Genomic DNA, 18,907 nt, shown 5'->3' with positions numbered 1-18,907 from the left:
AGCACTAATCTAGCCTGGGCAACAAAGCGAGACTCTGTCTCAAAAAAGAAAAAAAAAAATGACAACCACAAAGTTATTATTGTAGTATTGTTTGTAATGGTAAAAAAATGGAAATAACTCTGAATTTATCAACAGGACTTTATCAATGAGACATTGATAGGAACACTGGGAACACTTATGAACGCTGGGCAGCTGTAGAGAAGAATGAGGGTAACTGTGTGCTGACATAAAAGGAAGTGCAAGATATGTCAGAAAAACAAGGCACAGAATCATATACATAGTATGTCTTTTATGTAAAACATAGGGAAGGGTAGGAAATAAGAATATATATTTAAAGTTGCTTAAGAAAATTCTGGAAAGATACATGAGATACCAATAAAGCATTTACCCCTTGATGAGGGGGTGAGAACTGGAAAGAAGGTGAATAGGGTAAGAAACCTTATTTGATACCATTTTATATTATTTTTTTCTCTTTTTAATTTTTTTTTTTACTTTGCTGGCAAAGGACATTTTATATTTTTATTATTTAAGCACATGATTATCTTTCCTGAGGCTGCTGATTCCTCCCCTCCCATACCCCTTCCTTTTACAGTAGGACTCTGCCCGTCCACCCCTGACCTTTAGTCGGGGAATCCTGGCCCCCTGCAGCTAAGCCCATTCCGGCAGTTCTTGCTGATGGACTGTGACTTAGGTCATTCCCATGTCAACGCCTTTTAAGGAAACTGACAGCCTTCCACTTCCTGCTCTTCACCCTCCTCTGGCTGGAACAGGGACGTGCCTCGGGCCAGCCAGTTTTGCTGAGTAGATGACACGACAACCAGACGTCAGCGGAGTGAGGAGCGTGGACTCCTGGCGGCCTCAGGACGTGCAGCTGCCAGGTTTCTCTGAGCTGTCAAATGGCCAGACCTGGGCCGCTGATGAGAAAGAAGCATCTATCTTTCTTGAGCCAATGAGTTTTGGGGTGTCTATTATAGCAACTGAGTCTATAGCTAAATGAATACATCAACCTTAAAAATGAGCGCAGCGTGTGATGCTTGGCAGTCTAGGGACATGAACCCAAGCGTCCTGGCTCCCCAGCCCTAGTTTGCCACAGCGGGTAAGGAGGCGGCTCAGAATTCACTCACCAACCAATCAGTGTCCACGCTGCCGGTCCAGGTGGGACCAAATGAAACCAACAGAGGTCACTTGAACTATAATGAATGATGGCTTCCCAAGTCTTAGGTTAGAAAGGGAAAACTAGGGGCAAAGCAAATTGAACTTGGAAAAATTAACAAAATGAGCATAATCCAATAGATATTGGGACTTGAGGTAGCAAGGAATTTGTGACTGAAATAAGTTTTAAAAAGTTTTGCCTCATTCAAAAGGAACAAGGTGCAGAGGGCGCCTGCGCCAGCCACTCCGCTGGCGGCCTGGCAGGGCAGGGCAGGGCAGGGCAGGGCAGGGCAGGGCAGGGCAGGGCAGGGCGGGGCGGGGCGGGCGGGGGTCGCGGGCCTGGCAGGGCAGGGCAGGGCAGGGCGGGGCAGGGCGGGGCGGGGATCGCGGGACGGGCGGGGGTCGCGGGCCTGGCAGGGCAGGGCAGGGCAGGGCGGGGCGGGCGGGGGTCGCGGGCCTGGCAGGGCAGGGCAGGGCAGGGCAGGGCAGGGCGGGGCGGGGGTCGCGGGGCGGGCGGGGGTCGCGGGCCTGGCAGGGCAGGGCGGGGCGGGCGGGGGTCGCGGGCCTGGCAGGGCAGGGCGGGGCGGGGGTCGCGGGGCGGGCGGGGGTCGCGGGCCTGGCAGGGCAGGGCAGGGCGGGGCGGGCGGGGGTCGCGGGCCTGGCAGCAGCAGGGCAGGGCAGGGCAGGGCAGGGCGGGGTGGCGGGAGCTGCCGCTGGCGGCGTGCACAGGTGCGCTCGCTTCTCTTCTAGTCCGATGGCAGCATCTATAACGCAAAGGGACTTCCACTACTTTCTAGGCTCCTGAAAAGGAATGACTGTCACTGCAGTGGGTGGCCAGAGGGAGAAGGGACTTGCCGGCGCCCACCAGCAGGCCCAGCCCACACTCCAAGGAGCACGTGCTCCGCAGAGGCTGCTTGCTGGGTCAGACTTTAAAAGAAGAGCTGCGCACGCCTGCAAAGACGGAAATTTCCTGCAGGCTTACATAACTTTTGCCTTTAAGGAGAATACCAGGACATCTTTAAATTGTTTTTATTTTTCAAGTAGTGCTTGCCACACGCGGGCCGAACAAGAAAGGGTGAAGGCTGCTGCTTCCTGCCAATGACGTCATGCTATCGGACCACAAAGAAAAGCTGAAGCGCAAGTCTTGTTTTGTCCCCTCTCTCCATGAGAACAATGTTTTAAGGAAAACTGGTAGAGCAGTCATGCTTCAAAGTCTACGGAAATCCAGTGTGGCAAACAAGCAGCCCCCGGCTTCAAGTGAGTTGGACTTTCCAGCCGGCCGCGCCTGGCGCAGCGGCCTGGTGGCCCCAGGCCTGCCGTGGGCAGCTCCGCCTTCCCAGGGAGCACGGCGCCGCCGGGCGCTGCGAGCCTTTCTGTCTTCCCCTCCCTTCGCAGGGCGCCATTCACATGCGGTCTTAGCTCAGCACTTACTGAGAGCCTACTGCATGCTTGGCATACAGTAGGCATAATGTGGTGGTCCCTGTTCTCAAAAGTTGTGAAGTCTAGGCCGGGCGCGGTGGCTCACGCCTGTAATCTTAGCACTCTGGGAGGCTGAGGCGGGAGGATCGCTCAAGGTCAAGAGTTTGAGACCAGCCTGAGTAAGAGTGAGATGCTGTCTCTACTAAAAATAGAAAGAAATTATCTGTACAACTAAAATATATATATAAAACTTAGCCGGGCATGGTGGCGCATGCCTGTAGTCCCAGCTACTTGGGAGGCTGAGGCAGGAGGATCGCCTGAGCCCAGGAGTCGGAGGTTGCTGTGAGCGAGGCTGACGCCACGGCGCTCTAGCCTGGGCAACAAAGGGAGACTCGGTCTCAAATAAAAAAGCTGCGAAGAGGGCAGAAATGGATGCAACGCAAGAGGCTGGCGCTCTGTAGGCCGGGGTCTGCCCTCCGAGCGTGCAGGCTCCACGTGCGCGCCCCTCACCTCTCCTGGTCGCGCTCTCCCCCAGGCTGTCCCCCCCCTGTCCTGCCCATGGGACTCAGCCTGGATGGCCTGGAGCCCCTCGCAGGGTCAGCTCCGCGCTTGGAGACGACATGCCCTTAGCCAAAGGCCGCGGGGGTTCGAGTCCAGAGGCCCACCCGAGCGGACAGCAGGAAGGACGAATTCAAGGACCCCAGACGCCTGGCAGTTTGAAGTCTCTGGCCGGACTCTGAGTCGCCCCGTCTCACGAGGTGGTTTGTCTCTTTCTTCATTCAGTAGGCTGGTGTTCCCCACGGGCTGATCACAGCCCGCCTTACCGGTTCCCGCCACATCCGGTCGTTATCTTCAACCACCTGGTGGCCGTGGGTCCCCTCTCTGGCCACGAGGAGCCGCGGGAATCTACAGCGCATCGGACACGCCACCCGGCACGCGCAGGACCCCGCCGCTCCACTGTCCCCAGACACGCGGCGAACACCCGACCTCTGCGGGGAACGTCCTTCCCCGCGACAGAGGGTCCCGCCTGGCGCCCGCACCCCGGCCACCCGCCTGGCGCCACGGCCGCGCCCCGTGGCCGCGCCCAGCGCTCGCGCCTCGGGGCCTCCGGATCCGTGTCCAGCGACTGAATAAGGTGGCTGGTCCCCCACGCGTGACCTCTGTGTCACACCGCAGGCCTGGGTGCCGGCGCTCCAGAGCCGCCGACAGCTGCTTGGGTCCTTCTGCGGAGGCGTTTGCTTTGTCGCCTCCGGAGCAGGCGGTGCTGGGCCGGGCGCAGCCCCAGCACTAGGCCTTTTCCTCCCCGATTGGGTCCCCTACCCGGCCGCCCGCCACGGTGGCAGCTTCCAACGGCCTGTCCTTCGGTCTCTCCCTGCTGGAGGGAAGACTCATGGAGGCGCCCGCCCCGCCCGCCGCCGCCCCTGGTGGCCTGCGTCCCCTTCCGAGCCCGTTCCTCGGGCCGGGCGCGCCGGCTCGGGGCTGACTTCACGGGAGATGCTGTCCCTGCGTCCTGTCCCCCCGCCTGCCTTCACTCTCCCGGCAGCCGCCCCAGCTAAGCGCGTGGGGGACTCGGGCCGGCAGCCCGCGCACGGGCTTGGGGCTCCGTGGCGCCGCGGAGGGTGGCTTGGGGGCGGCGGCCACATCCGGGGAGGCCCAGCCCGCGGCCCGCAGACCCGGCTCGGAACCCGCCCACCGCCCGGGCGCGCGGCTCGCACCCCTTCCCGGGCGGCGAATGGTCCCTCCCGGGCGTGGCCACGTGGCGCGGATAAAGGGGGCGAGGCGGCGCGGGGGCGGCGCGCGGAGCCGAGCGCTGGCGGTGGCCAGAGGCGGCGGAGGGCGGCCGGGCACAGCGGGAGCGGGAGCGGAGCCGCCGGCGCGATGGCCGTGGCCGTGGGGAGACCGTCCGTGAGTGCCGGGCCTCTGGCTTTCCTGCGCGCGGCTCCGCAGCCGGGGAGGGCTCGGCTTCGGGGCGGGGGCGCGGGTGCGGATGTGGCGCGTCCGGGCAGAGGGAGGCGGAGGACCCAGGGGCTCGGCGACTGCGCGGTGCCAGTGTGTCGCCGCGGTGCACCCCTTCGTCGGGGAGCGTGGGAGGAAAAGGGCCCCTCTCCTGGGCCCCTGAAGAGGGTTCTGTCGCGCGCGGCGTTGCCCGCCCGCCGCCCGCGCGCACCTTCAGCCCGCGGCAGGCGACGGCGATGGCGACGCGGGCGCGGGTGCGGGGCTTGCTCCCAGGCTCCGGCGCCAGGCGCGAGCGGGCGCGGGAATCGGGAGCCCGACCGCTGCGTGTCACATGGCTGGGGACGCGGGTCAGAGGGGTGGGATTTCCGTGGTGGCTTCCCCGGCGCATTGTGAGATTCCCGGACACCCCTCCCGCAGGCACCCACGGGGCGACCGGGCCCTGCCCAGGGTGTGGACGAAGCCCTAGATGCACAAAGTTCTCCAAAGGCGCCTTCGGCGGGTGGGCGGGCGCGCTGGGGAGTCCCGCGGCTGGAGGCCGGGCGGCGGTCGGGGGAGGCGGGGACGGGGGTAGGGCAACCCCTCGCCCCGAGTTCGGGCGGGACCCGGAGGGTGCGGTGCCCCGGCTGCGCCGCAGCCCCGCGTGCAGGGCGGAGGGAAGGGGCGGCGGCGGCCTTCCCTGTTTCTAGGAAGGAGCCGCCCGGGAAAAGGCGGAGCCCCCTTTCTCTTTCCCCTTTTCTTTGTCGCCGCTCCGAGTCCACTTTCTCCTGGCGGGCTCTGGGACGCCCGGGGCGAGGTCCTTCCCGTCTGCCGCCTCCGGTTCCTTTTCTTTCTGCCGCTTCCGGCAGCTGTGCCGCCGCAGGGTGGCTTGGGAGACTTTGCAATGGACAAAAGTCCCAAGGGGACACTGGGAGCTCTGAAGCCCAGAAATGCAAGGCTGTGCCCCCAGACCCCGGGCCCTTCCGTCTCTCTCCGCCTGACTCCACCCCGCGCGCCCCGCGCCCCGCGCGCCCCCCGCGCGCCCCGCGCGCCCCGCGCCCCCCGCGCGCCCCGCGCCCCCCGCGCCCCGCGCGCTGGCCTCTGCGGCTCCCAGTTCGCTTTCGTGGGTGGGTCGCCGCGGAGCTTTCAAAACTTTTTTCCGCGAAGGTCGGAAGAAACGTGCAGTGTCATTCGAAGTGTGACTGTCTTCAGGCCTTTTACCTCTACTGTTTAGTGACATATTCTTAAGAGTTCTGGTCTCCTCTTGCACGCAAATTGCTCTCTTGATAATTAGTGGTCATAGATTTTTGTTAGCTGGGAATTCTTAACAGTTCTGGGCTAATCGTCTTATTTTTCTGGTGAGGAAACTGAAGTCTATAGAGGTCAAGTTTTATCTGGTTAAATTACTCTCCCCAACCCTCTCCTCCCCTACCCCCCCACTTATTACGGGCACAGATTTCAGAGAACTGAAATCACAATATCTGCTTTAGATAAATTGGCAAGCGTCCAGGAATGCAAATATTTTGTGGGGTATGTGTCTTTTTCAGCAACATCTATTGCTAGTGCATTCTTGAGGGGTGAGGGAGCTGGGAGAAATAATTTGCTGCACATTTTCTATAAATTAGTTCATATATATTATCAGCTAATTAGGAATAGTGTGTGGATTTAAGATTTAGTTGTGTGACCATAATCACATCCAACACCAGGTCTGCCAGCCGTATGTGAGCTTAATCCCACAGAATTCTTGTGTAAAACCTCCCTCTTAGGCAGGGTGCGGTGGCTCACGCCTGCAATCCTAGCACTCTGGGAGGCCGAGCGGGGAGGATTGTTTAAGCTCAAGACTTCAAGACCAGCCTGAGCAAGAACGAGAATCTGTCTCTACTAAAAATATAGAAAGAAATTAGCTGGACAACTAATATATATATATACATATATGTATATATATATATATATATATATATTAGCTGGGCATGGTGGCACATGCCTGTAGTCCCAGCTACTCGGGAGGCTGAGGTAGGAGGATCGCTTGAGCCCAGGAGTTGGAGGTTGCTATGAGCCAGGCTGACGCCACGGCACTCAATCTAGCTTGGGCAACAAAGCGAGACTCTGTCTCAAAAAAAGAAAAAGAAACCCTCCTTCTCCAGATAATAGAGATTTTTTTTTTAAGTATATGTGTACAGAGGAAGTAACTTCTTTATCCACATTCCCTGTTGTCATTAGAATTACGATAAAATTACTTGCAATTTAAAAACAGAAGACTTTTTTTTTTTACTGAGTTGTATGGGTGATCAGGAATTGACTACAAAGTTGAAAAGTCTTTTAATATACTATAGAAAATGTGTAATCACATTTCCAGGGGATTGTTGAACCGTTTCACTTTGTTCATTGAGTTATTGTCTTAAGTGTGGTCTCTGCAGTTATGTCTTCAAAACAAAACCAGTGAATGGGGAGATTCTCCAGACCCAGCTCTGCCCTTCCAATCTCCTTTTCCATTCTATGATTTGAAAAAAAAGGAAGGATGAGTTTAGTGAGGGTAAAGAATTCCTCAGAAGTTGATTTATGTGTGAATGGAGTTTCCCTGGTTACTCCCTTAGAGTTAGATATTTTTTTTAAGTTGTTTAGGAAAACAGGAGCATATCTTCTTTCCCTCTCCCTCAATCAGCCTCTCCCATCCAGACTGGAGAAGAATTTAATCTGAACAACTTGCCCTCAATTTTACACCTTCTTGAATTGAAACTCTAGTGTGATATCCTGGGTAAATATGACTTTTTTTTTTTTGGGAGACAGAGTCTCACTCTGTTGCCCGGGCTAGAGTGCCGTGGTGTCAGCCTCGTTCACAACAACCTCCAACTCCTGGACTCAGGCGATCCTCCTGCCTCAGCCTCCCGAGTAGCTGGGACTACAGGCATGCGCCACCATGCCTGGCTAATTGTTTCTATATATTTTTAGTTGTCCAGCTAATTTCTTTCTATTTTCAGTAGAGACAGAGTCTGGCTCTTGCTCAGGCTGGTCTTGAACTCCTGACCTTGAGCAATCCTCCCCGCCTCGGCCTGCCAGAGTGCTGGCATTACAGGCGTGAGCCACCGCGCCCGGCCCGATATGACGTTTCAGTGGGCAAAACTGCTCACGCGTCCATTGTAGCATCTTGCGTCTTATGAAGTGGTTATATTCAGTGATGACTGAAACTCAAGACTAAATTTAGGTAGGTTTTTAAGGGAATTTGCTGTTGACTGCAAAACAAAAGCTTCAGTTTATGGTGATACTGTTTGTTTCCATTCCGGTCTCTGTCCCTTGCCTTTCCGTTTCCCTATCGACAGTTTTAGGGCTTGGCTTTCAGAAAACCCTTGATGCACGCACATCTGCTGTTTCCAGAGAGTAACCCATGATGACCAGGAGCACCGCCTCAGGTGTCTGCATTTTGGATGAATTAGTATTTTTGCATCCAAGACCCAGGGCAGCTGTTACTTTTATTTTAAACAGAACGTGGTGATTTACTCTACCTGGGAATCAGGCTTTCTGTGGCCAATTCATTCTCTCTTAAGCTGTGCTGCTCATATGGGTTCTAAGAGTGGAGACGAGCTTCTAGAGGTCATTCGGTTCAGCTTTCTCCCCAGTGCAGAAATGGTTCTTCTTCTTCTTCTTCTTATTATTTTTTTTTTTTTGAGACAGAGTCTCGCTTTCTTGCCTAGGCTAGAGTGAGTGCCGTGGAGTCAGCCTAGCTCACAGCAACCTCAAACTCCTGGGCTCAAGCAATCCTCCTGCCTCAGCCTCCCGAGTAGCTGGGACTACAGGCACGAGCCACCATGCCCGGCTGATTTTTATATTATATATATTAGTTGGCCAATTAGTTTCTTTCTATTTTTATGGTAGAGACGGGGTCTCGCTCAGGCTGGTTTTGAACTCCTGACCTTGAGCAATCCGCCCGCCTCGGCCTCCCAGAGTGCTAGGATTACAGGCGTGAGCCACCGCGCCCGGCCAGAAATGGTTCTTGATCCCTAACGAAAGGTTTGTGTTTACATTTTTCCAGTGGTGACTTCTCTATGATATCCTTCAAGAAATGCACTTAATGCTCTTTTATCTGTTGAGCCAAAAGGAATGAAAAGCCAAGTTCACCATTTAGCACTGTTTATTGAGCACCTACTGTGTGTGTGGCACTGTTGTAGGAGTTGGGGATACAGCCAGTGGGCAAGAGAGAAATTGCTTTCTTAGCTGGAGCTTTTATTTTCTTAGAGACTCAGTGTCTGTGTGTACTGAAGTGACAGCCTCTGTGGGCTCTGTCAACCGCTGAGGGAGACGGAGGTTATATGCCTATTGATGAGTCGACAATTATGATTCAAGGGTCTCACCTGTCTGGGGATGATTACAGACAATTATTAGAGATAAGGTCTGTTTTAGGGTGGGGACATGGTGGTGGTGAGCAGTGACAATCAAATGGCACTTTCCTTTGTTCTAAAATTGCCACGTCTGTGACTTGAGGATGTAGCCCCAGATGGAAGGTTCCGGCTGGTGTCCCTGGAGGAAGATGAATGGAGCTGACAAAGGTCCAGGGGAGGGCCATCTAGGTGATAAAGGGGGGGCTGTCAGCTACAGGTGGTTTTTAAAAATTAGAACTCTTTAGTCAGTGATTTAAATTATACAATTGAGGCTCTACAAGCAGTTAGTAAGTAATGCAAGAAGTGTGTAAGATATAGTCATCCCGAGCCCTTTTAAATCTTTTGAAAGCTGTAGGTTAATTTTTTGTAATCTTTTAAAATGATCTTCTTTAAAAATGATGTGTCTACATTACAGTGAAAAATAGACTCGAGGAATTGATTAAAAGAACAGAACTACCTGTATTCTGCCACACTGATGTAACAGCTCCGAGGCTGTTGGTGCATTCTCATCAGCTCTCTGAGGTTTACATCCACAAATACAATCTACCTTCTGTAAACTGCTACTTAGAAATCAACCTGCATGCCGGGATGGGCCCAGTCTGGCCATTTGAACATCTGATAGTGGAGGAGACGGCTACTTAGTGTCTGGGTGTGGGCCATCCTATGTCTATGTCCAGACAAAGGAATGAATGATTTGGGGACCTGCGGTTTCCACGGTTTGGGTGGCCTACTTGGATCAGTTGCCAAAACACCAAATGTTTACACTATATCCACTGACGACGCCTCACTGACACTGGTCATGGGGTGTAGACGCTGGAGCAAGATACAGAGCTTTCCGAGCCTGCGTTTCTCTTCATAGGGGCCCAAACTCGGTCAGGGATAGAGGCTGCTTTCAGTTTGTCATTTTCTTGGAATCTGTCTTTCGTAGTCTTAGCTAGAGCTGTCTCAACCAGGATCAGCAAAACTGAACCATTATGTAAACAAAACCCAGCAGACCTAAAGCTTCTTCTGTTCTTTCCTCCAAGGAGATCTACTTTGCAATATAACTGATACCCCCTTTTGTTTTAAATCTAGATTTACAGAAAACTCCCTTCCAACTACACAATACTTCCTGGACCCACTCAGACCCTGCCGGCAGCCCAGAACTGCAGCTGCTGAACATACAAAGAGTAATTGGGCTAAGGTGATACAGGCAGACTTCTAAAAAGAATTTTCTAGGTGATCTAAAATAAAATTTCTATGATCTCAGGCCTGGTCTGAGACAGGAATCGGGAGTCTATTTCCTGATGTGACGAAAGAAAAGAAAAGAAATTAATTGGCCAACTAATATATAGAGAAAAAATTAGCCAGGCATGGTGGCGCATGCCTGTAGTCCCAGCTACTCGGGAGGCTGAGGCAGGAGGATCGCTTGAGCCCAGGGCGCTCACTCTAGCCTGGGCAACAAAGTGACACTCTGTCTCAAAAAAAAAAAAAAATGCACTGAGGCCCAGCGCGGTGGCTCACGCCTGTCATCCTAGCACTCTGGGAGGCCCAGGCGGGTGGATTGTTTGAGCTCAGGAGTTCGAGACCTACCTGAGCAAGAGCGAGACCCCGTCTCTACTAAAAGTAGCCGGGCATGGTGGCACATGCCTGTAGTCCCAGCTACCCAGGAGGCTGAGGCAGGAGGATTGCTTGAGCCCAGGAGTTTGAGGTTGCTGTGAGCGAGGCTGACGCCACGGCACTCACTCTAGCCTGGGCGACAAAGTGAGACTCTGTCTCAAAAAAAATAAAAAATAAAAGCCAGGGTTTCTATGGGACTTAATACATTCTCACTCATGTCATCTCTGTGAGCACTGTCTTCACACAGCAGGCGTCGTGGGTCGCAGAAGAGCCGCCGTCAGGGTGGCGAGACTCGCTGTTTAAGGGGGAAAAGGCTTGGCCAAAGCCCCGTGCACAGGAAGCCTGTTCAGCATCTTGATCTTCAAATTTATTGTATTCAGATGACTGTTAAGACAAGCATCTCACTTTATCCTCACAAAGCACCTGAGAAGTAACGCCGACAAGGAAACTGAGGCATGAAGAAGTTGTCCCACCGAGTGGGCGGCGGGCTCTGGAGTGAGGCCCCTGGAGCCCGCGCCTGCCGGCCCCTCCCAGCCGGCGCTGCTGAGGCTTCGGCGGCTGGCGGGCGAGGTGGCTGGCGGGCGAGGTCCCGCTCTGTGTCGCGCGCTCCGAGTCCCCCCCCCCCCACGAGTCGTGGGCGCTGCGACCCCGCGAGCTGAGGCGACGCTGCTGCGACGCTGCTGCGGGGCGGGGCGGCCTATTGCACCAGTCACCGTCGCCCTGGGCCCTGGCCCGGGAGTCCACTGGGAGGCCGAGGGCTTTATTTTGAATTGTCAAATTCTCTCCCTGTCTGTACCGGATTTTCTTTTCTTTTTCTTTTCTTTTTTTTTTTTTTTTGAGACAGAGTCTCACTTTGTTGCCCAGGCTAGAGTGAGTGCCGTGGCGTCAGCCTAGCTCACAGCAACCTCAGACTCCTGGGCTCAAGCAATCCTGCTGCCTCAGCCTCCCAAGTAGCTGGGACTCCAGGCATGAGCCACCATGCCCGGCTAATTTTTTCTATATATATTAGTTGGCCAATGAATTTCTTTCTATTTATAGTAGAGACGGGGTCTCGCTCTTGCTCAGGCTGGTTTCGAACTCCTGACCTCGAGCAATCCGCCCGCCTCAGCCTCCCAGAGTGCTAGGATTACAGGCGTGAGCCACCGCGCCCGGCTCTTTTTCTTTTTTTCTTTTTTTTTCTTTTTTGAGGCAGTCTCACTCTGTTGCACAGGCTAGAGTGAGTGCCATGGCGTCAGCCTAGCTCACAGCAACCTCAAACTCCTGGGCTCAAGCGATCCTCCTGCCTCAGCCTTCCGAGTAGCTGGGACTACAGGCATGCGCCACCATGCCCAGCTAATTTTTTCTCTATATATTAGTTGGCCAATTAATTTCTTTCTATTTATAGTAGAGACAGGGTCTCGCTCTGGTTTCGAACTCCTGACTTCGAGCAATCCTCCCGCCTCGGCCTCCCAGAGTGCTAGGATGACCGGCGTGAGCCACCGCCCGGCCCGCAGTGGATTTTCCTCGCTCTGTGTGGCCTGCTCTGATTCCGGCTGGACGTGGTAGAATGATGCGTGTGCGCGCGTGTGTCCGTGTGCGTGAGTGCCTGTGTGGCGTGTGCATGCACATGGGTGCGTGTAATTTGTTTGCGCCCCTGACGTGTGCGTTTGCTTTGCGCGTGCGTGGGTGTATGTGTGCATAGATCCATGCGCGTGTGTATGTGTGCACGTGTGTACGTGCGTCAGTGTGAGCGTGAATCCGTGCGGGTGCGTGAGTGCACGTGTGTGAATCCGTGCTCCTGTGTGTACGTTGACGCACGTGAACCCGTGTGCGTGCGTGTGTGCACGCGGGCGAGCGGAAGGCGGCGCGGCGGCTCCTCCTGGCCGGGACGCGGCGGTCCTCTCGCCGCGCTGTGGCCGCGGGACTCCGGCTGCCCGCGGAGCGCGTCCCTCGGCCCGCCCTGCAGACCCTTCCCGCCGTCCGCTCCCGTCGCAGACGCTGCGGTGGCGCCCGCTCGCCCTGCTCTCCGGACAGGCGGCGGGTCTGCGGGTGCGGTCAGGACGCGGGCCGGGCGGTCAGGGCGTGGGCCGGGCGGTCAGGACGCGGGCCAGGACGCGGGCCGGACGGTCAGGGCGTGGGCCGGGCGGTCAGGACGCGGGCCAGGACGCGGGCCGGGCGGTCAGGGCGCGGGCCGGGCGGTCAGGGCGCGGGCCAGGACGCGGGCCGGGCGGTCAGGGCGGGGGCCGGGCGGTCAGGACGCGGGCCGGGCGGTCAGGGGGCGGGCCGGGCGGTCAGGGCGTCAGGGCGCGGGCCGGGCGGTCAGGGCGCGGGCCGGGCGGTCAGGGCGTCAGGGCGCGGGCCGGGCGGTCAGGGGGCGGGCCGGGCGGTCAGGACGCGGGCCGGGCGGTCAGGGCGCGGGCCGGGCGGTCAGGGCGCGGGCCAGGACGCGGGCCGGGCGGTCAGGGCGGGGGCCGGGCGGTCAGGACGCGGGCCGGGCGGTCAGGGGGCGGGCCGGGCGGTCAGGGCGTCAGGGCGCGGGCCGGGCGGTCAGGGCGCGGGCCGGGCGGTCAGGGCGTCAGGGCGCGGGCCGGGCGGTCAGGGCGTCAGGGCGCGGGCCGGGCGGTCAGGGCGTCAGGGCGGGGGCCGGGCGGTCAGGGCGCGGGCCGGGCGGTCAGGGCGTCAGGGCGCGGGCCGGGCGGTCAGGGCGTCAGGGCGGGGGCCGGGCGGTCAGGGCGCGGGCCGGGCGGTCAGGGCGTCAGGGCGCGGGCCGGGCGGTCAGGGGGCGGGTCGCGGCCGCCCCGCCCGCGGCACCGGCCTCTCCCCTGACGCCGTGCTGCTGACAAGCTTGGGGACCCCGACTTACCTCCTCCGCGCCCCAAGAGCGCTCCCTCCTGGCAGAGCAAACGGGTCCGTGCCCGCTGGGCGTCGCGCCTGGAAGGCTCTGGGCGAACAGAGCCTCTGCGAGGCCACCAATCCAAGTTTGGTGATTTTTCTTTCTTTTTTGTGAGACAGAGTCTCACTATGTTGCCCAGGCTGAGCCCTTGGCCTCAGCCTCGCTCACAGCAACCTCACACTCCTCCTGCCCAAACTCCTGCCTCAGCCTCCCGAGTAGCTGGGACTACACACGCACCACCATGCCCGGCTAATTTTTTCTATATATTTTCAATTGGTCAATTAATTTTTTCTATTTATAGTAGAGATGCGGTCTTGCTCTTGCTCAGGCTGGTCTCGAACTCCTGACCTTTATCGATCCTCCCGCCTTGGCCTCCCAGAGTGCTAGGATTACAGGTGCGGGCCACCGCGCCCGGCCAAAATCCCACTCTTTAAATGCGTTTTAACATTTTAAGAGTGTACGAGTTCTGCTGCTAATAGCCTTGGCTAGAGGGTCTTGCTCTCAACAAAGCAGCTTTCTCCTCCAACTTGAGTTCACCCATTTCCTTGTTCTAACACACATGCCCTCTGCATGAGGGTCTTTGAGTTTATGGAACTGTCTCCACATGGGTAAATAGGGGAGAAAAGGGTTGAGAATTACTGGTTTGTCCTGGGTTGAGATGCAGGTGTCTCACTCGGCACTACCTGTGTTTAACTTCTTTTACACCCCGATGTAAAGTTATCAAGATTTTTTTGTTTGTTTTTTTCTAATGTCAGGCTTAGAAATATTACCTATCTAATCAGTTTCTCTTAAGTTAGCCCAGAATAAAGGGAAATAATGATTTTGGAAGCAAACTAATCTCATTTTGGAAAGGCAAGGTTGTTTTAGTGATCTTTAAAGTCTCGCTTTGAGATGCACACTCAGACTCACATGCTCGTGTGCACAAGCAATGACAGACAGCTCAAAGATGTGCCCAGTCTGTCTGGGAAGAAAAACTGCTTTATTATTTGTAGATAAAAGCTGGGACCACTTAGCACTTAGTCTTCCTGGGTTTTTGCATTCATTCAAGTGCCTTGGCTTCTGGGCCCAAATGGAACATTCCAGCTATCTGTGACTTATCTTCCATCAGCCATTGGAGTTAACTTTTAATCGCAATCATGAGAAAATTAAGTGTTAAAAAAGCAAGTAGAGGCCGGGCGTGGTGGCTCACGCCTGTAATCCTAGCACTCTGGGAGGCTCAAGATCAGGAGTTCGAAACCAGCCTGAGCAAGAGCGAGACCCTGTCTCTACTATAAATAGAAAGAAACTAATTGGCCAACTAATATATATAGAAAAAATTAGCCGGGCATGGTGGCGCATGCCTGTAGTCCCAGCTACTCGGGAGGCTGAGGCAGAAGGATTGCTTGAGCCCAGGAGTCTGAGGTTGCTGTGAGCTAGGCTGACACCACGGCACTCACTCTAGCCTGGGCAACAAAGTGAGACTCTGTCTCAAAAAAAAAAAAAAAAAAGCCTGTAATCTTAGCACTCTGGGAGGCTGAGGTGGGCGGATCATTTGAGCTCAGGATTTTGAGACCAGCCTAAGCAAGAGTGTGAGACCCCATCTCTACTAAAAATAGAAATTAATTGGCCAACTAAAAATATATAGATTGTCAGAGAATGTCTTATGTGTCAATAAAAAATTTAAAAAAGATTAAAAAATATAGAAAAAATTAGCTCAGTATGCTTGGGAGGCTGAGGCAGGAGGATCGCTTGAGCCCAGGAGTTGGAGGTTGCTGTGAGCTAGGCTGACGCCATGGCACTCTAGCCTAGACAACAGAGGGAGACTGTCTCAAAAAAAAAAAAAAAGTAGGAAGTTTTTCTATTCCAAAATAAAGGGAGTGGGAGGAGAAAACTTAGCAAATTTTGGAAATTGAAATGTGATTTCTCCGCTTCTCAAACTAAAACTGGAATCATTTTTTAGGAGTTTTTTGGGGTATTTTTTGTCTGTAAATATAGTTTTGGAATGTTTTGTTAACTTACTCACTGGCTTTGCCACCAAACTCATGCACACACTGCAATGATTTCCTCCTTGAAATTGTGCAATTTTGCATATTTTCCCCATGGTCAGATTTTGGTGGGTAGAAGTTGATCTTCACAACAAGTTAGGTGGGGTGAGTAGGTAGTAGGTTTGACTCGCCACCTGCAGACCTTGTTTGGCGGATCAGGACTCAGACTTGCCCAGGTTGGTGATCTTAAGGCCAAGTCTTCTGACTGTTGCTCGTGCTCTTTTCTTGCCATGCAGAGACACCAGCCTGGGTGACAGAACAGCGCTGTCAAGTAAAATGTTCCCGATAATGGAGAAGGTTCTCTTGCATTGTGCACTGTGGTGGCCACAGCCTTGGGACACCTGAAATGTGGCTAGTGCAGCTGCAAAAGTGAAATTTTTATTTTGTTTAATTAATTTACACTTAAACTATCGTGTGTGGCTAGTATTGTACAATGTAGCTTTAGAAGTACAGTCAGGGCCGGGTGCGGTGGCTCATGCCTATAATCCTAGCACTCTGGGAAGGAAAGCATGAGGATGGCTCAAGGTCAGGAGTTCGAGACCAGCCTGAGCAAGAGCGAGACCCATCTACTGAAAATAGAAATTAATTGGCCAGCTAAAAATAGATATAGAAAAACCTAGCCAGGCAAGGTGGCGCGTGCCTGTAGTCCCAGCTACTCGGGAGGCTGAGGCAGGAGGATTGCTTGAGCCCAGGAGTTGGAGGTTGCTGTGAGCGAGGCTGATGCCACGGCACTCTAGCCCAGGCAACAGAGTGAGACTCTGCCTCAAAAAAAAAAGGAAAGTCAGAAGTGTTTATAGTCTGATTTTCCTCTTTTCTTTTAGAAAAACTGTTTTATTAATGTAAATTACAAACATATACAGGAGTAGAGAAAATGGTATCATACCTCCGTCCCATCGCCCGGGGCCAATCTTACGCCACCTGTCTCCCATCCTGGCTAACCTACTCTCCCCCTGCCTGGTCTCCTCCTCCCGCTGCTCCCAGATCATTTTGAAGTCAGTCTTAGGCGCAGTCTGATCTCATTTTGTTCAAAGGGCCAAGCTGGTGACCTGGGAGGAGGAGGAGGGGAATGAGGGGCATCAGGGAGAGGGGCGCAGGGGTCTCCAAGTGCATCTGTGATCAGAACAGCAAGCAGAAGAAGTATCTGGATGGTAACGTCATGGCCTGATAACGGTCGGCAGCGAGCACGTGGAGAGCGGGGCTCTGTCCCGTGGCTGTTTCGTCACCATCGTCCTCATGGTAGAAGCCGAGTCTGAGCTCCGCGATGGACAGTTACCGTGCCAGTCTTCGCTTACCTGTGCTTACATTGAACTTCGGGTTCATACATAATTTAATGCACTTAAGCATTACTCATATGCAGTATTTATCATGGAGGTTTAGTGAGTAGCGGCAGTGCTGTGGAGTCATGGGACCCTCACAAGGAGGAAAGAAAGCTGAGGATTATTTTTAGCTCAATCTCATCGGAAAGCTTAGCTCCAGTGAGAAGTATAATAGCCTGACTTGGGTCTACACTGAGGGGCGCGGTGCTTTCTGTTATATTCCACACTTGCCAGACTGACTGATTCATGGGGTTAAACCTTACACTGCTGGCCAGGTGCGGTGGCTCACGCCGTAATCCTAGCACTCTGGGAGGCCAAGGCGAGCGTTTGAGCTCAGGAGTTCGAGACCAGCCTGAGCAAGAGCGAGACCCCATCTCTACTAAAAATAGAAAGAAATTAATTGGCCAGCTAAAATTATATAGAAAAATTTAGCCGGGCGTGGTGGCGCATGCCTGTAGTCCCAGCTACTCGGGAGGCTGAGGCGGGAGGATCGCTTGAGCCCAGGAGTGTGAGGTTGCTGTGAGCGAGGCTGACGCCACGGCACTCCAACCCGGGCAGCAGAGTAAAACTCTGTCGCAAAAAAAAAAAAAAAAAAATGCACTGGTAAGTTGGTCCTACCTAGGTTTTATTTTTATTTTATTTTTTTGAGACAGAGTCTAACTTTGTTGCCCAGGCTAGAGTGAGTGTTGTGGCGTCAGCCTAGCTGACAGCAACCTCAATCTCCTGGGCTCAAGCGATCCTCCTGCCTCAGCCTCCCCAGTAGCTGGGACTACAGGCATGTGCCACCATGCCCCGCTAATTTTTTTGTATATGTTTTTTTAGTTGGTCAATTAATTTCTTTCTATTTTTGGTAGAGACGGGGTCTCTCTCAGGCTGGTTTCAAACTCCTAACCTCGAGTGATCCTCCTGCCTTGGCCTCCCAGAGTGCTAGGATTACAGGCGTGAGCCGCCGCGCCCGGCCCACCTAGTTTTTAAAACAGTGGAGTCTTATGTCCTCTCTGAGAACAGAGATGTTGTGCCTAAGTATGCTTGCTTGGCGTTGCTGGAGAGAAATGTCTTGCCATTGACAGTGTAAAGGAGTCATTAATGAACTTTTGTATTTTGGGCTGAGAATTTATGCCTATTGCTGGCGGAGTAATATTATAACTTACAAATATATTAAATACCCATATGTATTATTATACGCAATTTATTATAAGAATGTCCGTTTGTCTTCTGTGTTTCTGTTTATAAAAGAAACCCTTGTAGGAAGCACATTTTGGTCGTGTGGACACATCAAAGGAAATAACGCTTGCATCAGTGAGATTTAAAAGTGCATTTTTTCTCCCAACATAAAGCAAGAATTGTTGTCATGCTTTTATAGTTGAATTTAGGAGCTAATGATTTTCTTCTTTACGATAGAGTACAGAATATGTATATTCTAAATTTGGAACCCTGTACTTAGGATCTTAGGATAAAGGGGAATGAATTTGTGAGGGTGAAAGAATCTTGTATCATCAGAACTCCTGGGCCTCGGCTCAGCTGTCCTATTGATGGAAAAGATCATCCGCTTCAGAAGAAGAGCTGTATTGAGATTTGCAACAATGTTCTGAACAACTGCTAGCATTCAGCTGTAAGAGGATGCAGTTTCGTTTCTTTTCTTTTTTTTTTTTTGAGACAGACGGCTAATTTTTAGTTGGCCAGCTAATTTCTTTCTATTTTTAGTAGAGACGGGGTCTCGCTCTTGCTCGGGCTGGTTTTGAACTCCTGACTGTGAGCGATCCTCCCGCCTCGGCCTCCCAGAGTGCTAGGAAGACAGGCGTGAGCCACCGCGCGCGGCCGAGAGGCTGCTGCTGCTTTAGCGTGGTCCTGTCCCCGGTGGAGTCTGCCTTCCCTGGGTCTTTTGCCAGCCGTGTTCTTGTCTTCTCCTCCATGCCCTCCCTGGTTCCAGAAGTTAGGGCTTAGATTCCTAATGCATCCTTACTAAAGCCTTGGGGTGTTACGCTGAGCCTTACATTCCTTGTGAATCATCCCCCTCTAGCTGGAACCTAGAACCCTCTTCTTTTTCCTTGTCTTCTTCCCGCGTATAGAAAGACGCGTGTGTCTTCCACAGCTGTTAGTGGCAATCAGAGAATCTTGGAAAAACAAAAAAGGCAGATGTTTTGTAAACAGACTGTTTAGAAAACATCTTCCCAGAAGGTTCACTGAGCCTGTCTTTCTAATTGTTGAAATGTTTTTATT

General features: G+C 53.8%; 1 protein-coding gene across 6 annotated transcripts in view; it reads left to right on the top strand.

Moving 5' to 3' along the window:
* Nucleotides 1-4,343: 4,343 nt before the first annotated feature.
* Nucleotides 4,344-18,907, top strand: part of SEPTIN11 (septin 11) — an 81,757-nt gene continuing 67,193 nt past the window's right edge. For all 6 annotated transcript variants that reach the window (XM_012743919.2, XM_012743902.2, XM_012743911.3 and 3 more), the window contains exon 1: nucleotides 4,344-4,476. In XM_012743919.2, the coding sequence (XP_012599373.2) occupies nucleotides 4,450-4,476 (27 nt within the window). In that variant the 5' untranslated portion in view covers nucleotides 4,344-4,449. The remainder of the gene's footprint in view (nucleotides 4,477-18,907) is intronic.

This window comes from Microcebus murinus, chromosome 26, assembly GCF_040939455.1.
Source record: "Microcebus murinus isolate Inina chromosome 26, M.murinus_Inina_mat1.0, whole genome shotgun sequence".
NCBI classification, from domain to species: domain Eukaryota; kingdom Metazoa; phylum Chordata; class Mammalia; order Primates; family Cheirogaleidae; genus Microcebus; species Microcebus murinus.
This window is presented reverse-complemented; position numbering and strand designations above follow the sequence as displayed.